The 18,894-nt window shown below is 41.2% G+C and overlaps 1 protein-coding gene across 1 annotated transcript in view; it reads left to right on the plus strand.

Annotated features, from left to right (window-relative positions):
- Window positions 1–18,894, plus strand: part of LOC121003104 (canalicular multispecific organic anion transporter 1-like) — a 150,565-nt gene that overhangs the window by 50,770 nt on the left and 80,901 nt on the right. Inside the window, exons 9-10 of the mRNA XM_040434682.1 lie at window positions 6,859–7,036; window positions 7,245–7,499. Coding sequence (XP_040290616.1) covers window positions 6,859–7,036; window positions 7,245–7,499 — 433 coding nt within the window. The remainder of the gene's footprint in view (window positions 1–6,858; window positions 7,037–7,244; window positions 7,500–18,894) is intronic.

An 18,894-nucleotide genomic window follows, 5' to 3' on the forward strand; every position in this document is an offset into this window, starting at 1 on the left:
TGCTGAGGAATCTGCCAGACATTTATAGGTGGTGTCTGGATAAAGAAAAAGGGTCTATTTATTTATTTATTTTACAGTTACAGCACCACTTTTGTCCAATGACTGCAGCTCAGACCCAGCCAAATAAATGGGTCTAAGCTACAATACCCAGGACAACACATGGACTAGAATGGCACAGGCGTTTTTTCAGGGAAAATAAGAAGACCGTGTTTCTAATCCTGGAAAACCCCTTTAAATCTACAGCAGCCTTCTTGTTATAGTTACTTCCATTGGAGTGATTCTAACAATAATCATTTCTGCGACACTAATAATCAATATAAGTTCAGTTGTCCTCCTCTGTCAAGGTGCTAAAATTTTCAAAAAATGTTGGATGACAATATGACTTCCATAGGGTGTTTTACCCAATTTCTAGTACCCTAAATGCCAAACCTATCTAGTAAGGGTACATGCATATGTCCATGTAATGGATCTGTGTTGTATGGATGCATGGCTGGCCTTAGGGGTGTGCACAGAGCATGTAGCATTTTATAAGGGGGCACTATGTGGCACTATGAATGGGGGCACGGAGCATGTGGCATTATGAATGGGGGCACGGAGCATGTGGCACTATGAATGGGGGAACAAACTTTTTTTTTATATTCAGGGCACACCATGTAGCACTGAGTGGAGTTTGTGTTAGTTAATATGGTAAGTTGGAAGAGTTGGTAAAGTGAGGAGTCGAAGACATATGGGCGGCAAACTCTCTAGAGATGAGTCATGGCTGGGAGAAGCCAACTATGGTAGTGTGAACTGGATGGAAAGAAAAGGAGAAGAACTCTGGAGGTCACTAAATGTCAATGATTATTCTGTCACTGACTGTATCTGATTAGTGCTGTAGTCACTTGTATGGTCTACAGTGTGATGATGGGTGGTAGCATCCTCTTTTGTTAATCAACTACCAGGATACCTTTACACCTGTTTAGGACATAGTGGGAGCTGTAGTTTTGCACTATACATGCTTGGTTTTTGTGTTTATGTAACGTGCTTGGTTCTGGTGCTGTATTTATGTAATGAGCTTGGTTCTGGTACTGTAGTGACATAGCTAGAAATGAATGTGCCCCACAGCAAATTTTTGAATGGGGCCCCCCTCCCCCAGTAATTTTTTTGCAACCCCTTCCTTTCATGCCGCCCTTATGCCTGTGGCTAGTAAAGATCGCTCTCTCAGACCAAGCCCGGCAGCTGTTCCGTCTGTTTTCTACACGGTCTATACTGTCACTGTATATAATTTCATTGTGTAATACTGTTGAGGGGGCCCTGACAAAATCTTTTAGTCCACTTGCCATAACAGACTGGTAGAACATTTCTAACATTTTCATGCACACATTAAACGACCTTAGTTTCTGTAGGATGTGAACTCTGCTCCCCCCCTTTTTGTAAACCCTCTCCTATTGCCCCTCCAGTCTAGTTTGCTGTCCAAGTGGACCCCCAAATATTTGCAACTCTCTTCCTGCTCCACTTCCTGACCCTCAACAGTGACAGGTAATTATCCGATCTTTCTCCTGCTATAACTCGCCACTAACTTAGTTTTCTTTACGTTTAGTTGTAGATAGTTAGCTTGGCACCACTCCACAAAATCCGACACCAACTTCCTATACTCCTCCTTACCCCGGCCCCCCCTAATACATCCGACTACCACAGAGTCATCCGAGAATTGCAGGTGGCAAAAATCTGATTTAGGGCTCATGCACACGACAGTTGTTGTTTTGTGATACGTTTTTCACGGATCCGTTAGTCGGTATCTGAGGGCCTTTTTTTTCTGTTTTGAGTCCCCATACGTTCCATTATGCCACAAAACATATCCGTATGGTTTCCGTTTGTGTTCCGTTTTTTGCGGATCGTATATGGACGAAAGAATGAGGCAATAAAGAGTTACAAATTTTAACCTCTGCCACTTCAAAACTTTAATTACAAACTGAAAACACATGGCTATTGTGGGCCTGGCCTAAGAATCCACAGCACGGATCCGCAAAAAAAACGGATGAAATACGGTGGTGGTCTGTATTTTCTGTGGACCCATTAACTTGAATGGAGCTACGGACTGTGATTTGAAGACAAAAATAAGAGATGCACTACTTGTTTGCGGAACGGAAATGCGGACATACGGACCCATTGAAATGAATAGTTCCGTATACAGTCCACAAAAAACGGAACGGACACTGAAAGAAAATAAGTTCGTGTGCATGAGCCCTTATACAGAAAATCGGCAGTATACAATGTGAAAAGAAATGGCGACAGTACAGTTCCCAGGGGGCACCTACACTGCTCAATAACCTGCCAGACACTGCTGCCCCGATCCTTACAAACTGCGGCATGTCTGACAGGTAGTCAATTATCCAATTTATTATCCTCTCATCAACCTTCATATCAGTCATCTTCTTGCGTAATAAGAGTGGCTGTAAGGTATTAAACGCACTAGAGAAATCAAAGAATAATGCACACACTGGCTGATTGCATACATTTTACCCTTCATCTGACCACGGTATCTGATCAGTCCGGAAGCAGAAGTCACGAGCTTCCGCTCCAGTAACAGCGTTCCCCGACTGAGATCGGGTAACCTGTTACATTGCCGAAATAGCCCGAAGCCTCAAACAGGCTTCGGTGCCTATTTCAGGAAAATACCAATACAGTAATTGTATAAAAAAGGAGTAGGAGGCACTCGTTATTAACACCTGGCTACACTATATTTCTTAGTTCAAATATTAAGAATTAATAGTACATAATATACATATATTGTTAAAATATCATATATGACAAGAATTATCAATAAAATTAGTAGAAAAATAAAAAATTGATAAAAAGCTTGGTATCCTGGATTTGATCAACTGATGAATAGTATCTGTATATTGGTATATCAGCGTTAGTCACAGGTTTCAAATAGTTAGCAGCAATAAATCATTAGGAGAAATACAATGGCTGCTCTCCCATTAGTTCAAACACAACCTGTCCTAATCGCAGAGGAGGACATGTTACTTCACAACACTAAGCCAAAGAGCTGCCTCATCCTCCTCTGTGCTCTTCTTGTCAGGGATTATGATCCTGACCACAGCTGAAAAGATGAATCTCTGTAGAAATGGAGATCATGAGGAGACATGAAGTACAGAGAGGAGGTGGGGATATGGCTGATGAGCAGCAGCACATGTATGCAGTCTCCATTACCACAGTCTGTCCTGTCCGTCCACTCTGTAGGAATGGAGTTCATTAGGAGACGTGAAGTACAGAGATTCAGCTGAAGATCATATTAAAATGTATTCAGGATCACAATCCCTGACAAGTAGGAAAGGAGGATGAGGCAGCTCTTTGGCTCAGTATTGTGAAGTAACTTGTCTTCCTGTGTGATTAGGACAGATTTTGTGTGGACTAATAGGATGGCGGCCATTTTACATGACTAAAGGTATTTGGAAATAAATTTATAATAAAGTAATATTAAAGTATTTTCATTTTCTGAGTTCCCGGAGAACTCCTTGAAATAGCATACTGTGCATGCATGGTATCTTCTCCATTTACTGTGTGGGACTTCAGAAAATAGCTTGACATAGGAGAGGGTCCTCCCCCAGAGGTTGGACCTGCACCTGTCGAACATTTATGGTATATCCCTTAAAGCGGAACATCCTTTTAAGCATTAGCTATGCATTCTTTTCTCCATAAAATTAAGTTACACTAAATTAATAACATCAGATTTAAAAGATTTAAAATTTGACGAGGTGCGTCTACAGTACAGCCCTATCAAAGCCACCTATACACGCTTCAACATTTGTGACAGTAAATGGAGGGTATTTAAAGGGGTATTCCAGCCAAAGCAATGAGTTCCCCTGGCAGCAAATGGTATAAGAAAAATAATACAGAAAAGCGCTTATATTCACCTCACTAATTCCCCCGCCGCTGCCATTCTGACGGAGCCAAGGACTGGTTGCATGGGCGTAGCTATAAGGGGTGCAGAGGTAGCAGTCGCTACCGGGTCCAGGAGCCTGAGGGGGCCCATAGACCCTTGTGCCACATAAGAAGACACACAACGCACTGAGGGAAGGGGGCCCAAGCTGAACTCTTGCACCAGGGCCCATGAGCCGTTTGCTACGCCCCTGACTGGTTGGTCTCCACCACCTGCTCCTGTCTTGACATAGCAGTGAATGGCTGTGACTGTGGCTCACTGGCTGAGGCAGGTCATAATTACAATCGGTGATTGGCCACTTTCACAGCTATTTACTGCCACGTCAAGACAGGGGCAGGCAATGGAGCGTAGCGGGGATCCTAGCACCATCGGAACGGCTAAGGCACAGGGCAGTGAATTAAGTAACATTTTTTTTTTCTCCCAGTTGGAGACACTCCTGTGTATTTTTCCCATGTATTATGTATTCACATATACAATGTACTGGAATCTAAATAACTTATTTTTCCATGTTGTGTATTTAACATTTATTAAGTCTGTATGTTTAAAGTTGTCTCTGCCGGATATCGAACCCATGGCCATCTGTGTGCCATACTTATTCTTTTTGTGGGCCCATTTTACGGACCAGAATAGGACATGTTCTGAAATTTGCTGACATACAGATGTGGACAGCACATGGACAGTATTAGTATTTTTTGGCTCCGGGGTTTGTGGACTGCAAAACAGATACATTTGTGTGCATGAGGCCTTATAGTCAGTTGCGTAACTAGAAATGACTGGCTCACAGCTAATTTTTTAATGTTCCTCCCTGCAACTTCTTTTCAGCCCCCTCCTCCCTTGCAACCCCTACTTCTGCGGCTATTAAAGGGGTTTTCTAATCTCAGACAATGGGGGCATATCACTAGGATTTGGCCCCATTGTCTTATAGGTGCGGGTCCCACCGCTGGGACCCGCACCTACAGTACAGACCAAAAGTTTGGACAAACCTTCTCATTCAAAGAGTTTTCTTTATTTTCATGACTATGAAAATTGTAGATTCACACTGAAGGCATCAAAACTATGAATTAACACATGTGGAATTATATACATAAAAAACAAGTGTGAAACAACAGAAAATATGTCATATTCTAGGTTCTTCAAAGTAGCCACCTTTTGCTTTGATTACTGCTTTGCACACTCTTGGCATTCTCTTGATGAGCTTCAAGAGGTAGTCACCTGAAATGCTTTTCACTTCACAGGTGTGCCCTGTCAGGTTTAATAAGTGGGATTTATTGCCTTATAAATGGGGTTGGGACCATCAGTTGCGTTGAGGAGAAGTCAGGTGGATACACAGCTGATAGTCCTACTGAATAGACTGTATAGAATTTGTATTATGGCAAGAAAAAAGCAGCTAAGTAAAGAAAAACGAGTGACCATCATTACTTTAAGAAATGAAGGTCAGTCAGTCAGCCGAAAAATTGGGAAAACTTTGAAAGTAAGGGCTATTTGACCATGAAGGAGAGTGATGGGGTGCTGCTCCAGATGACCTGGCCTCCACAGTCACCGGACCTGAACCCAATCGAGATGGTTTGGGGTGAGCTGGACCGCAGAGTGAAGGCAAAAGGGCCAACAAGTGCTAAGCATCTCTGGGAACTCCTTCAAGACTGTTGGAAGACCATTTCAGGTGACTACCTCTTGAAGCTCATCAAGAGAATGCCAAGAGTGTGCAAAGCAGTAATCAAAGCAAAAGGTGGCTACTTTGAAGAACCTAGAATATGACATATTTTCAGTTGCTTCACACTTGTTTGTTATGTATATAATTCCACATGTGTTATTTCATAGTTTTGATGCCTTCATAGTCATGAAAATAAAGAAAACTCTTTGAATGAGAAGGTGTGTCCAAACTTTTGGTCTGTACTGTATATCGAGAACGGAGCCCCGAAAGTGAAGGAAGAGCGCACTGCGCATGCGCAGCCGCCCTCCATTAATTTCTATGGGGCAGTCTAAAATAGCCAAGCTTTGGCTCGGCTATTGCCGTCTGCCCCATAGAAATGAATGGGAGCATGGGCCGCGCATGCCCATTCACTTCTATGGGAGAGGCGGGGATTAGCGCTTGGTGGTGGACGGACCCCGGGAAATCTGGAATCCTCCAGCCACAGCGCTCCCCGCTCTGTTCTCGATATAGGTGTGGGTCCCAGCCGTGGCACCCGCACCTATCAGACAATGGGGGCATATCCTAGCGATATGCCCCCATTGTCTAAGATGGGAATACCCCTTTAAAGATCGCTCTCTCAGACCAGGCCCAGCAGCTGCTCTGTCTGTTTCCTACAGTGTCTCTGTAAATAATATTATTATATAATATTGCTGAGGGGCCCTGACCATAAAATCTTTTAGTCTTCCTCCCAGACTGGCCCCTTCTGAGTTTGGGCCCCAAAGCAGATGCTTCCCCTGCTTCCCCTATAGCTACGACCTTTCATATAGTCAGTGCAGTCCATCAGTTGACATTCATTTCCGTCATTTGATGGAGATGGTGCTTCCATTATTTTAATTGTTCTCCTTTGATAATTAACGGTTTTGTGATTATTGTTTTGTGCCTTTAAATTTCTTGAAGTTGCTAAAAAGATATAAAAAGTCCTGGTATATATGTATATGTGTGTGTGTGTATAAATATAATATATATAATAATCTACCATACAAGGTCCTGGTTATATATAGAGATGTATCTGCAGATACCAATACATTGTACATTATACCTGGGGAAAATACTACTGACATTTTTAGCCATAGAAAATCTTCCATTTATTAACATTGAACCCTATAGCTCAGTGGTTACAGTCTTTGGTTGTTGGTTTCAGACCCGGCAGTTCCATCTCAGTTTTTGTTTTTTTTCAGGGCAAATGCTACTTGATGTTACGGTATTTTAATGTATTGTAATGTGTCCTGTTGCTGATTTGCAGAGCGATGGTCTCATTCACATCCAACCCTGAGGAGTATCTATGGAAGGGATTTTTTTATGCGGCCTTGCTGCTGGTAACAGCTTTAATCCAGTCACTTTGCCTGCAGCAGTATTTCCAGGGCTGCTTCGTCATGGGAATGAGAATCCGCACAACACTAACCGCTGCCGTGTACCAAAAAGTGAGTATACATGATGAATGGTCTACAAGGTCTACATGGGCTTGTAAGGCTATTGCAATATAACTTCAGGGTTTCCCTACAGGCAACAATTGTGTCTGTTGCTAAATCAGGAAGATCAGGATTAAAAAAACTTCTTCAAAATCTATGGCGCCTCTTAAAACAGAAGAATAGATCTGTCATTGACCCGTGGTCTTCTCTATCCCTCTAGGCTCTGACTGTCTCAAATGCCATCCGGAAGGAGTCAACAGTAGGAGAAACCGTGAACCTGATGTCTGCAGATGCACAGAAATTTATGGATCTGACAAACTACATTCATCTCCTTTGGTCCTCACCTTTGCAGATGGTGGTTTCTGTGGTATTCCTCTGGGCAGAGCTGGGACCGTCAGTCCTGGCAGGACTTGGAGTGATAATCCTTTTGATACCAATCAACGCAGTCCTAGCTTCTAAATCAAGGACATTCCAGGTAAGACTGTCAGCATCTACTGGACAATAGTGTTGAGCGCGAATATTCGCATAGCGAATATTAATCGCGAATATCGCAACTTCGATGATATGCGAATATTGCGAATATAGTGCTATATATTTGTTATATCGAATATTTGTCATTTTCTCCATCTGAACACAAGATTCCTTCCTGCTTAAAATGCTTGTGGGCCAATGAGTCATTGGGCCACAAGCAAGAAGTAGGGAGGAATCAAAAGTTTAGATAGTAAAAAATGACGAATATTCTAAAAAACTAATATATAGCACTATATCGAATATATTCGTTTTTTAGAATATTATTCATTGACGAATATTCTAAAAAACAAATATATAGCCCTATATCACATATATTCGTTTTATAGAATATTCTTCCCTTCCCCCAATTAGTACAGTTATTGCCCTTCGGCATTCTCCTCCCCGACAAGCGTCCCTGTCACCATGGGAACGCCTGGTGGTTAGAATATACCATCGGATCTGAGTTTTCACGATCTAACTCAGATCCGATGGTATATTCTAACCACCAGGTATTCCGATAGTGATGGGGACGCTTGAAGTTAGAATATACCACCAAGGTGCTGTGATCCGCGCAATTAACCCCTCTGGTGCGGGTTAATTGCGCTGATCACAGCGCCCTGTGTACCCTCCCCCCACCTCCCCAGTATTAAAATAATTGGTGGCCAGTGCTCCCCCCCCTCTCCGGTGTTAAAATAATTGGTGGCCAGTGCGCCCTAACCCCCCCTCCCCCCCAGTATTAAAATCATTGGTGGCAGTGGCCACAGGGTCCCCCTCCCCCCCTGGCAGTGACCACAGGGTCCCCCTTTCTCCCCCCCCCTGTCATTGGTGGCAGCAGGCAGTTTCACTCAGCAGCATTTACTTACCTGCGGGGCTCTCCTCCTTCTGAGAACTCACAGGTCTATGCGCCGCATATGCCTTCAGCAATGCGCCGCATAGACCTGTGAGTTCTCAGAAGGAAGAGAACCCCGCAGGTAAGTAAATGCTGCTGAGTGATTAACTAACCATGGCAGCCAGGACTTCAGTAGCGTCCTGGTTACCATGGTAACCGATCGAAGCCCGGCCATTACGCTGGGACTCGATCGGAACTGCCTGCTGCCACCAATGACGGGGGGAAGATGGGGATCCTGTGGCCACTGCCAGTGGGGGAGGGGGACCCTGTGGCCACTGCCATCAATGATTTTAATACTGAGGGGGGAGGGGGGGTTAGGGCGCACTGGCCACCAATTATTTTAATACTGGGGTGGGGGGTTAGGGCGCACTGGCCACCAATTATTTTAATACTGGGGAGGGGGGGCCCACTGGCCACCAATTATTTTAATACTGGGGAGGTGGGGGGGGAGGGCGCACAGGGCGCTGTGATCCGCTCAATTACACACACCTGAGGGGTTAATTGCGTGGATCACAGCACCCTGGCGGTATATTCTAACTTCAAGCGTCCCCATCACCATGGGAACGCCTGGTGGTTAGAATATACCATCGGATCTGAGTTAGATCGTGAAAACTCCGATCCGATGGTATATTCTAAACACCAGGCGTTCCCATGGTGACAGGGACGCTTGTCAGGGAGGAGTATGCCGAAGGGCAATAACTGTACTAATTGGGGGGGGGGGGGGAAGAATATTCTAAAAAACAAATATATGTGATATAGTATCGAAAATAAATATTAGAGAGGGCTCACCAACTGATCAAGAACGGTATGGGTGCACCTACAAAGAAGATTCACCCAATCTTCTGAATATTATTGAGGTCAAGCATAAAGAAATAGTAGGGCACACCTTCACTCAGTTACACATGGAGAGTTGATAAAACAATATATTTATTCAGGTATTTATTATATACAATACTTATTTAAAATACATACTAAGTAATACTTCTAAAATTAATGCTTATGGAAAATAAAAGGCATAAAAAACATAATACAGATTGGCCAAAATACAGGGAAACACCAGTATCAATGTTTCTGGGTCTATATAGATAAGTAATATTGTCTCTCCGGTGGGTTAATTAACCCAGCTAATGTCCCGGTCAGCGGTATTTAGATAATATGGAACAGTCTGGTACTCAGATAAAGTTCTCAGTATAGTCACTTGTATTTACTGAGTAATAATCGCTTTATGTATTCAATACAATGCCGTTGAATATCACTGCCTGTTTGTATGATAAATCGGTGCTACTTTACTCACTGTTTTAGTGGAGTCGTACCGGTTTTAATTGCATCGCTCGTGGCGTCCTACGTGCAATGGAGTTGTTGCAGGCTGGGATCTGGTTATAGTCTGGTTTCCAAGCGACTTGTCAGAGGCTTGTGTATGGGATTTGGGATCCTTGGTAATCATCTGTAGGTGTGCCATACTAGTGGTTGCCTGATGTTATTCCTGCGCAGGTGGTTAATTTCACGCAAGGTCAGGTCTCACTAGAAAATGCAGATTTCAGGCTTTTCCTGTACGAAATGATTTACCGATCCCTCTCCTCTTGCTTGACTTTAAGCGCTTTAGTCCTCCGGTCCCGTACTTTGTTTCATAGGGCTGCTGATCACCATATGCGTTTCGGAGTGAACTAAGACTCCTTCCTCAGTGGCTAATTTTTCCCATGAAAATGGTCGATTTTTATACACCTTACCAGGTGTGGTCTGAGTTAATTAAGTTGTGCTGTGTTGAAAAAGTGACATGGATTCCTTCGGATCTCACAGTGTTGTAGAGGGGCATTATACAATTATAGACCAAAATGTTTCAACCGTGAAGTTGTATATATTCTCAAGTTTAAAAATATATTAAATCCTCATATAGATATATAATTATGCTAAAATGCATCAATTTTGCGATAAAATGCAATGCAATAAAATAAAATAATAACCAGGACGGCATAGTTCAACATTGTCAATATAGCACGAATCATTGTATTTCGTTCTGTGGATATTTGTATTTAATAATACCAATTGTTTGGAACAAAAATCGCACATTCCGCTTTGCGGTAATACTGCGTTTTTTTTAGATCTCACTGCGTTTTTCATGTAATTCATCTTGTCTCGATATTTGGACGAATATCTATGTGTTATCATTTTCTTATGTGATTGCTAATGTTGTCTTTATGTCATCCTTGTTTAAAACATATAATTCTGTATTACTTCTAATTCTATGTACGATAGATGTACTATATGGTTGTTATCATGACGAGTGACTATTGTCATCTGCAGATTTAAAAGGCAAAGGACAGTGAACGGTATATAATAAGACAAGAATAGAACGCTAAGTAGGTAGCCGAGTAAATAAGAAGAGGATACATAGGAAGAGGATACTTAAGGAGAGATACTTAAGAAGGGATAGAGAGAGGGGGCCACCCACCGAGGGAGGACCCGGAGGCATACATTAACTCACGGGTCCCTCCTTGGTGAGGGACCCCCTCCCCCCCAGGAAAACTCACAGGAACCCATAGATCTCAATTTCAGCATTTAGTCCTGCTGGGTGTTAAAGTCGAAGATGTGCCTGGATTCGTTCCTCGACATTCTTTTAATGTGGTTACCACCCCTCCAATCTATTTCTACCTTTTCTAATGCTGTAAAGGTAAGTCCCTTTGGGTTCTGATTGTGTGTGGTTTTAAAGTGATTTGATAAAGTATGTTTCTCGTAGCCCTTCTTTATGTTGGAGATGTGTTCTGCTATACGAACCTTGAGCAGTCTTTTAGTTCTCCCTACATATTGTCTTTTGCAGGGACATTGTATAATATAGATAACGCTATTGGAGTTACACGTAAGGAAGTCTTTAATCGTGTGCTGGTGAGTATTTGTGGTGGAGCTTACTGAAGATGTTTTTTTAGGGAATGTGGTGGTCTTACAACCCATACATTTCCCACATCGAAAAAAACCTGTGGTATTTGTCCATTTTTGTATGGACGATTGTGATTTATTTTTACTTATTTTAGGGATTGATGGTGCCACCATCAGTCCTAAGTTAGGTGCTTTGGTGAAAGTGACTTGTGGGAAATGTGGGACCAAGTGACCTATTACTTTATCTTTGCCTATATAGTGCCAGTGTTTGTTAATGATGTATCTCACCTTTTTGTGTTGTGTGTTAAAGGGTAAAATTATCCTCGTGTTATCTCCTTTATCTATCTGCTCTGTTTGGTTTTTATATCGAAAAAAGACTTTCGGTCTAGCTGGCGAACTGTATCCAATGCTGTCTCTAAAATATCTGTGGGGTATTGTTTTTCCAGAAATTGGTTTTTCAAAATTATTGCTTCTTCCTCAAAGTCTTCTATTTTTGAGCAATTTCTCCTAATTCGCCTAAACTGTCCTGTCGGTATATTTAAAAGCCATTGGGGCAAATGGCAGCTATTATACAGAATATTGGTGTACATTTTGGCCAAAGCATAATAAGCCACTCACCACGTCCTGGAGCCATTTGGCTCCAGGAGAAGTATATAGTGGGCTCAGCATGCATGTTGGTACTTGCATCCCTGGATCCGATGAAAGCTGTCACGGCATCGGATGGGGTTAAAAGCAGAGTGTGCCTGGCGTGTAATGGTAAAAGTCCAGCTCACCTGCATCTGCAGTTTGGAAGGTGCACGGATGGGATGAGACCCCAGCTGACAAACTTGAAGGAAAAGAAAATCCAGCACTTCGTATCTTTGCTTGACGGTGTTTATTACACAAACCAAAGTGTAAGCGGTAACGGAACCCTCAAAGTGCAAGCCCCAATGCGGTCTACATGTTTCGAACCAGATGGTTCTTAATCATGACCTCCACAATAAATTTCCAACACAGTATATATATAGACGTGAACTTAACAAGTCCCTCCCCTATTAAACTAGCAGGGCGGTGCTGGTCATCCCAGGTGTTCTAATTAAAAGTGTTCACAGAAATTTAAGTGCACAGAAACACATTTAAAGTTAAAATCCAGAATAAGCCGTTATAAACAGACATTTCATAGTATAAAGTACAGCAGGTAGAGAGGAAAAATAAAGACAAAGACAGGTCAGGAACATGAAAAAGTAAATAAATAAATAACTCAATATAAATATATTGAGAGATCCAAAATAGAGGAAAACCGCTCCGTCTGAATACTCCTCTATATCTGCTGGCTACAATACATCACAGTTCAATTAGGCTATATATTAATATTCTTCAAAGTTGCAACATGGTATGATTTAATGCTATTAGTAAATGTACATGAGTTCTTTTCTCTGATTTAATCCTGCAGGGCTTCTGGAATTCAATTTAAGAATCCAGAAAGCTTCTCTCTGATATACAAGCCTTTTGAAGTCTCCACCTCTTGTGGGCAAAAACACTCGTTCAATGGCATAAGCTGTAAATGAAGATAAACTTCTATTATGGGCCATGATAAAGTGTTTTGCCGCACTTGAGATGTTGACATATGCAGGATTTAATATATAGTTAATATGTTCAAGCAACCTCACTTTGAATTTTCTGGTTGAACAACCAACATATATTAACCGGCATTCCTCACATTCTATAATATATATAATTCCTGATGTGTTGCAATTAATGTAAGTTTTAATATGATATTTATTAGTTCCATCTGAATCTTGGAATTGTTTTTTTGGGGTAACATAATTGCAAGCTCTGCAAGGTGAGCTACCACATCGTGTAAAACCTGTATATCGCAACCAGCATGTCTGTGATTTTCTCACTGGGTTTGAACTGAAAGAAGAAGGAGACAGAAAAGTAGCCAAAGACGCAGGTCTCTTGGATACCACCCTGTGTCCTCCTTTTAAAATTTTATATAATTGTGGGTCTTCATATAGGATGGGAATACATCTGGATACCGCTTTTTCTATTGTGGAAAATTGATTACTGAAAGTTAGTACAAGTGTTGGGATATTGGTAGGTTTATCCTCATGATCTAATTTAATTCTATTTCCCCTCACCTGTCTGTTTTCAGCATTTTTTTCTTTCCTATTTTCATTTCTATTAGGTTTTTTATGATTCAAGGGGCTTCCAAACAATAGATCTTGCCTCACTTTATTTTTGGCTATATTGGTTGCCCTTTCAGTCATCCACAGTGGATATCCTCTCTCCTGTAATCTGTTTGCAATTATTTGTGATTCTTCATGGAAATCAGTGTCCCTACTGCAATTGCGCCTGGCTCTAATCATTTCACCCACTGGAATGGCTTTTATCGTGTGGAGCGGATGATGGCTGTCAGCTCGAAGTACCGCATTTCCCGCGATGGGTTTGCGGTAGGTTCGGGTACATATTGTCTGACCTGGAATACCAGTCAAAGTTAAGTCCAGGAAATTGATTGTGCAGCCATCATGTGCTCCAACAAACCGCAAGCCATAGAGATTGTCATTCAAATATTGCAGAAAAGAGGGTATGGCAGAAATATCGGCAGACCAAATGAACAACATATCATCGATATATCTGCCATACCACTCTATGCACTCGCCAAAGGGATTATCAATGTCATAAATATAGCGCTCCTCCCAGTATACCATGGTGACGTTTGCAAGTGACGGGGAAAATTTTGCTCCCATACTCACACCCTGTATTTGTAAATAAAACTTGTTATCAAAACTAAAATAGTTGTGTGTGAGTAAAAAATCAGTTGTCTTTAATACATAGTCAATGAAAACGTCACCATGGACACTGTAGCGATGTAAATGATATTCTAGTGCTGTAAGCGCTACCTGGTGGGGAATAGATGGATAAAGGCCAACCACATCTGTTGTCAGCCATATATAATTTTGGGACCATTTTTTGTCATAGAAACTTCTCAGTATATCTCCTGTATCCTTGATATATCCCGGTGTTCTCTTGACAAGAGGTTGTAGAATTGTATCTAGCCATTGGCCCAATTTCTCTGTCAGAGAACGAATTCCCGAGACTTGTTTTTCCAGAAATTGGTTTTTCAAAATTATTGCTTCTTCCTCAAAGTCTTCTATTTTTGAGCAATTTCTCCTAATTCGCCTAAACTGTCCTGTCGGTATATTTAAAAGCCATTGGGGCAAATGGCAGCTATTATACAGAATATTGGTGTACATTTTGGCCAAAGCGTAATAAGCCACTCACCACGTCCTGGAGCCATTTGGCTCCAGGAGAAGTATATAGTGGGCTCAGCATGCATGTTGGTACTTGCATCCCTGGATCCGATGAAAGCTGTCACGGCACCGGATGGGGTTAAAAGCAGAGTGTGCCTGGCGTGCATGCTGTACCTGTGCTCCCTGGACTTTGTGTGGCTATCATGGCCCATAAACAGGTAGGAACTAGTGTTAGGGACCACTCATAGAGGCGACCTTGACGTGGTGAGTGGCTTATTACACTTTGGCCAAAATGTACACCAATGCCTCATTAAACATCCAGCATAGAGGCAGGGCAGAGTGCTGGTTGCAGAGTGCTATTGCATTTGTGTTTTTGCATTTGTATGTGTATTTCGCCATAGCGATGTGCACTGCATACAGGGTTGTGCTGACTGAATCCCCCACACTTTTTCTTTGTAGTATATATTGGAGGTGTGACGATTTCCATGCAGTCATGCACACCTGACCAGTTAGTCTGCCCTGGAGGCTGGTTTTAAAGTCAGTATAAAACTGAGCCTACTTTTACAGCGCCTACCAGTAGCCATTTGGCTCCAGGAGAAGTATATAGTGGGCTCAGCATGCATGTTGGTACTTGCATCCCTGGATCCGATGAAAGCTGTCACGGCACCGGACAGGGTTAAAAGCAGAGTGTGCCTGGCATGCATGCTGTACCTGCGCTCCATGGACTTTGTGTGGCTATCATGACCCATAAACAGGTAGGAACTAGTGTTAGGGATCACTCATAGAGGCGACCTTGACGTGGTGAGTGGCTTATTACGCTTTGGCCAAAATGTACACCAATGCCTCATTCAACATCCAGCATAGAGGCAGGGCAGAGTGCTGGTTGCAGAGTGCTATTGCATTTGTGTTTTTGCGTTTGTATGTGTATTTCGTCATAGCGATGTGCACCTGCATACAGGGTTGTGCTGACTGAATCCCCCACATTATACAGAATATAACTGTTCTTGGAAGTCGGCTTATGGTATGTATTGCAAACTAATTTCTTATCCTCTATTTTAATCTGCAGGTCCAGGAATTCCACCATCGTTTGACTAGTTTTTGCTGCAAATCGTAAGTTATATTTATTTAGGTTTATTTCTTCCAAAAATTTATCCAGGGATTCCTGGTCATTTTTCCATATGAAGAGGACATCATCGATGTACCTCTTCCAGAGCACCAGGTCTGTCCCCAGCTTAGGGTCAATGGTCTTCTGTTCCCAATTCGCCATAAATAAATTAGCATAGCTGGGGGCAAACCTGGTGCTTATCGCCGTACCGCATATCTGCAAATATATATCTGAATTAAACCAAAAATAATTGTGGTCCAGAATATATTGTGTAATTGTTTGCAAATACTTTATCTGCTCTGTAGGTAGTTTTTTGTTATAATTGTTGTCCCATGGCTTCTAGCCCCTGTTTAAGGTTTATTACTGTGTATAGGGACTGTACGGCTAATGTCCCTATGATCCTTTCGGTATTATATTGCATTTTTTCTACTGTTTGTATGATCGAGGTAGTATCTTTTATATAGGACTTAGTTGTTTTGACTATAGGCTGCAATAGCTTATCTATATAATGTGACAAGTTTGCTGTGAGGGAGCCTATTCCCGAAATTATCGGTCGTCCTGGTGGGTTAATAGGATCTTTATGCAGTTTAGGGATGCAATAAAACACTGGTAGTCTACATTGGCTGTTAGTAATATAATGGTATTCTTGTTAAGATAAAATGCCCAGTTTTTGGCCTTCTACACATAGGTTTATCAAATCTTTGTGGAATTCTGCTGTGGGATCGGCGCGTAAACGTTTATACGTAGTTGTATCTGACAATTGTTTAACGCATTCTTTATTATAATTGTCCGTGTCCCACACCACTATAGCTCCTCCCTTGTCTGCTGGACGTATTGTTATTTTTTGATCTCTCTGTAGCTGTTTTATTGCTTGCATTTCTGCTTTAGATAGGTTATTCTCCCTACTATTGGTCATTTTTATTTTTCTGATATCAAGTTCGACTGCTTGTCTAAAAGCTGTCATTTCCTCACTAATCTCCTGTCGTGGATATTTTACTGATTTACTTTTTACATCTGTATGGATGTATTTTCTTCCTTCTATCGGATTGCCTCCACTAGCCATCGGGTTTTTAATGAAATATTTCTTTAGGCACAGCTTTTTAATATATTTTTCTATGCCTATAAGCGTATCAAATTTATTTAATTGATTTAATGGTGCAAATTTAAGACCTTTGTTTAATAATTTTATCTGTGAGGGAGTGAGAGTGGTCGTGCTTAAATTTACAATCGCATCTGAGTCCTCTAATTGTAATGAGTGTTGTATTTTCTTATGTTTGAGTCCTCTACGTAATTTCCTTTTTCGTGTCTTTGTGGTTTGTGTTGTTGTCTTTGTGCATTCTGAGGCTCCTCGTATCGTGTTGTTACTCGTGATTGTGGTGTCTTGTATTGCTGGTGGGTTTTGTGATAATAGTGATCCCGACTGTTGTCCCTGTGTCTTAAATTGTATTGGTGTATTGGGGACTCCATTTGTGTTGTATGTGTCTGTGGGGATCTTCTCTGTGTTTTTTGTCGTGATCTTACTTTGTGATGGGGTGGGGTTTGGTCTAAAAAATGATTCTCTGTAAATATTTCATATCTATTGGAAGTTGGTATGTTAAATTCGCCTTGATCTCTATTGTGTACTATTTCTGTTTCTGTGGCTTGCTAAGTATGCAAACTGTTAGTCTTTTTTTGTAATTGTTTTCTCGGCTCCTTTTTAGTATTTAGAATATTCTTACTTTTTTTAGTAATTATATCGTACTCTATTTTATCTATATTTTTACATATCCTTTCCTGCCATATTTTGTACTCCTCGTTTTTGGGTAAATTTGCCATGGTTACTTTCATTTCTTCTATCTGGCTTGTTAGTTGTTCCAAAATCTGGGATCTCCTTTTTATGACCATCTCCATTAACATAATGGACTGTGTTCGCAAAAAGTTATCCCATTCCTTTTCAAAATAAATATTATACAAATCATGTGCCGGGGTCTTGGTTAATAACAATCCAGTTGGTATTTTCCCCTGTATAATGTATTGTCTAAGGGCTCTAATTTCCCAGCGCTGTTTTAACTGTTTTTGCAGTAAAGTTTCCAGTTCTTTAAATATATCTGCCATTGACCTTTCATTTGGCAAGTTTTCTGCCCTTCCTCGTCATTTTCAAATGTAAATGATTCCACCTTAAGGCGTTTGTTCTCCATGTGGCTCCAAATGTCCATTCTTTGAAAAGAGGGACTCTCAATGGGTGATAATATAAAATCAAAAATAAATATTAGAGAGGGCTCACCTACTGATCAAGAACGGTATTGGTGCACCTACAAAGAAGATTCACCCAATCTTCTGAATATTATTGAGGTCAAGAATAAAGAAATAGTAGGGCACACCTTCACTCAGTTACACATGGAGAGTTGATAAAACAATATATTTATTCAGGTATTTATTATATACAATACTTATTTAAAATACATACTAAGTAATACTTCTAAAATTAATGCTTATGGAAAATAAAAGGCAGAAAAAACATAATACAGATTGATACTGGTGTTTCCCTGTATTTTGGCCAATGTTTCTGGGTCTATGCCCTATGTGGGCATTTTATCTCAACAAGAATACCATTATATTACTAACAGCCAATGTAGACTACCAGTGTTTTATTGCATCCCTAAACTGCATAAAGATCCTATTAACCCACCAGGACGACCGATAATTTCGGGAATAGGCTCCCTCACAGCAAACTTGTCACATTATATAGATAAGCTATTGCAGCCTATAGTCAAAACAACTAAGTCCTATATAAAAGATACTACCTCGATCATACAAACAGTAGAAAAAATGCAATATAACCCCGAATGGATCATAGGGACATTAGACGTACAGTCCCTATACACAGTAATATACCATAAACAGGGGATAGAAGCCATGGGACAACAATTACAACATAAAGCCAACTACCTACAGAGCAGATAAAGTATTTGCAAACAATTACACAATATATTCTGGACCACAATTATTTTTGGTTTAATTCAGACATATATTTGCAGATATGCGGTACGGCGATGGGCACCAGGTTTGCCCCCAGCTACGCTAATTTATTTATGGCGAATTGGGAACAGAAGACCCTTGACCCTAAGCTGGGGACAGACCTGGTGCTGTAGAAGAGGTACATCGATGATGTCCTCTTCATATGGAAAAATGACCAGGAATCGCTGGATTCATTTTTGGAAGAAATAAACCTAAATAAATATAACTTACGATTTGCAGCAAAAACTAGTCAAACGATGGTGGA

The sequence above is a fragment of the Bufo bufo genome, chromosome 6, assembly GCF_905171765.1.
Source record: "Bufo bufo chromosome 6, aBufBuf1.1, whole genome shotgun sequence".
NCBI classification, from domain to species: Eukaryota; Metazoa; Chordata; class Amphibia; order Anura; family Bufonidae; genus Bufo; species Bufo bufo.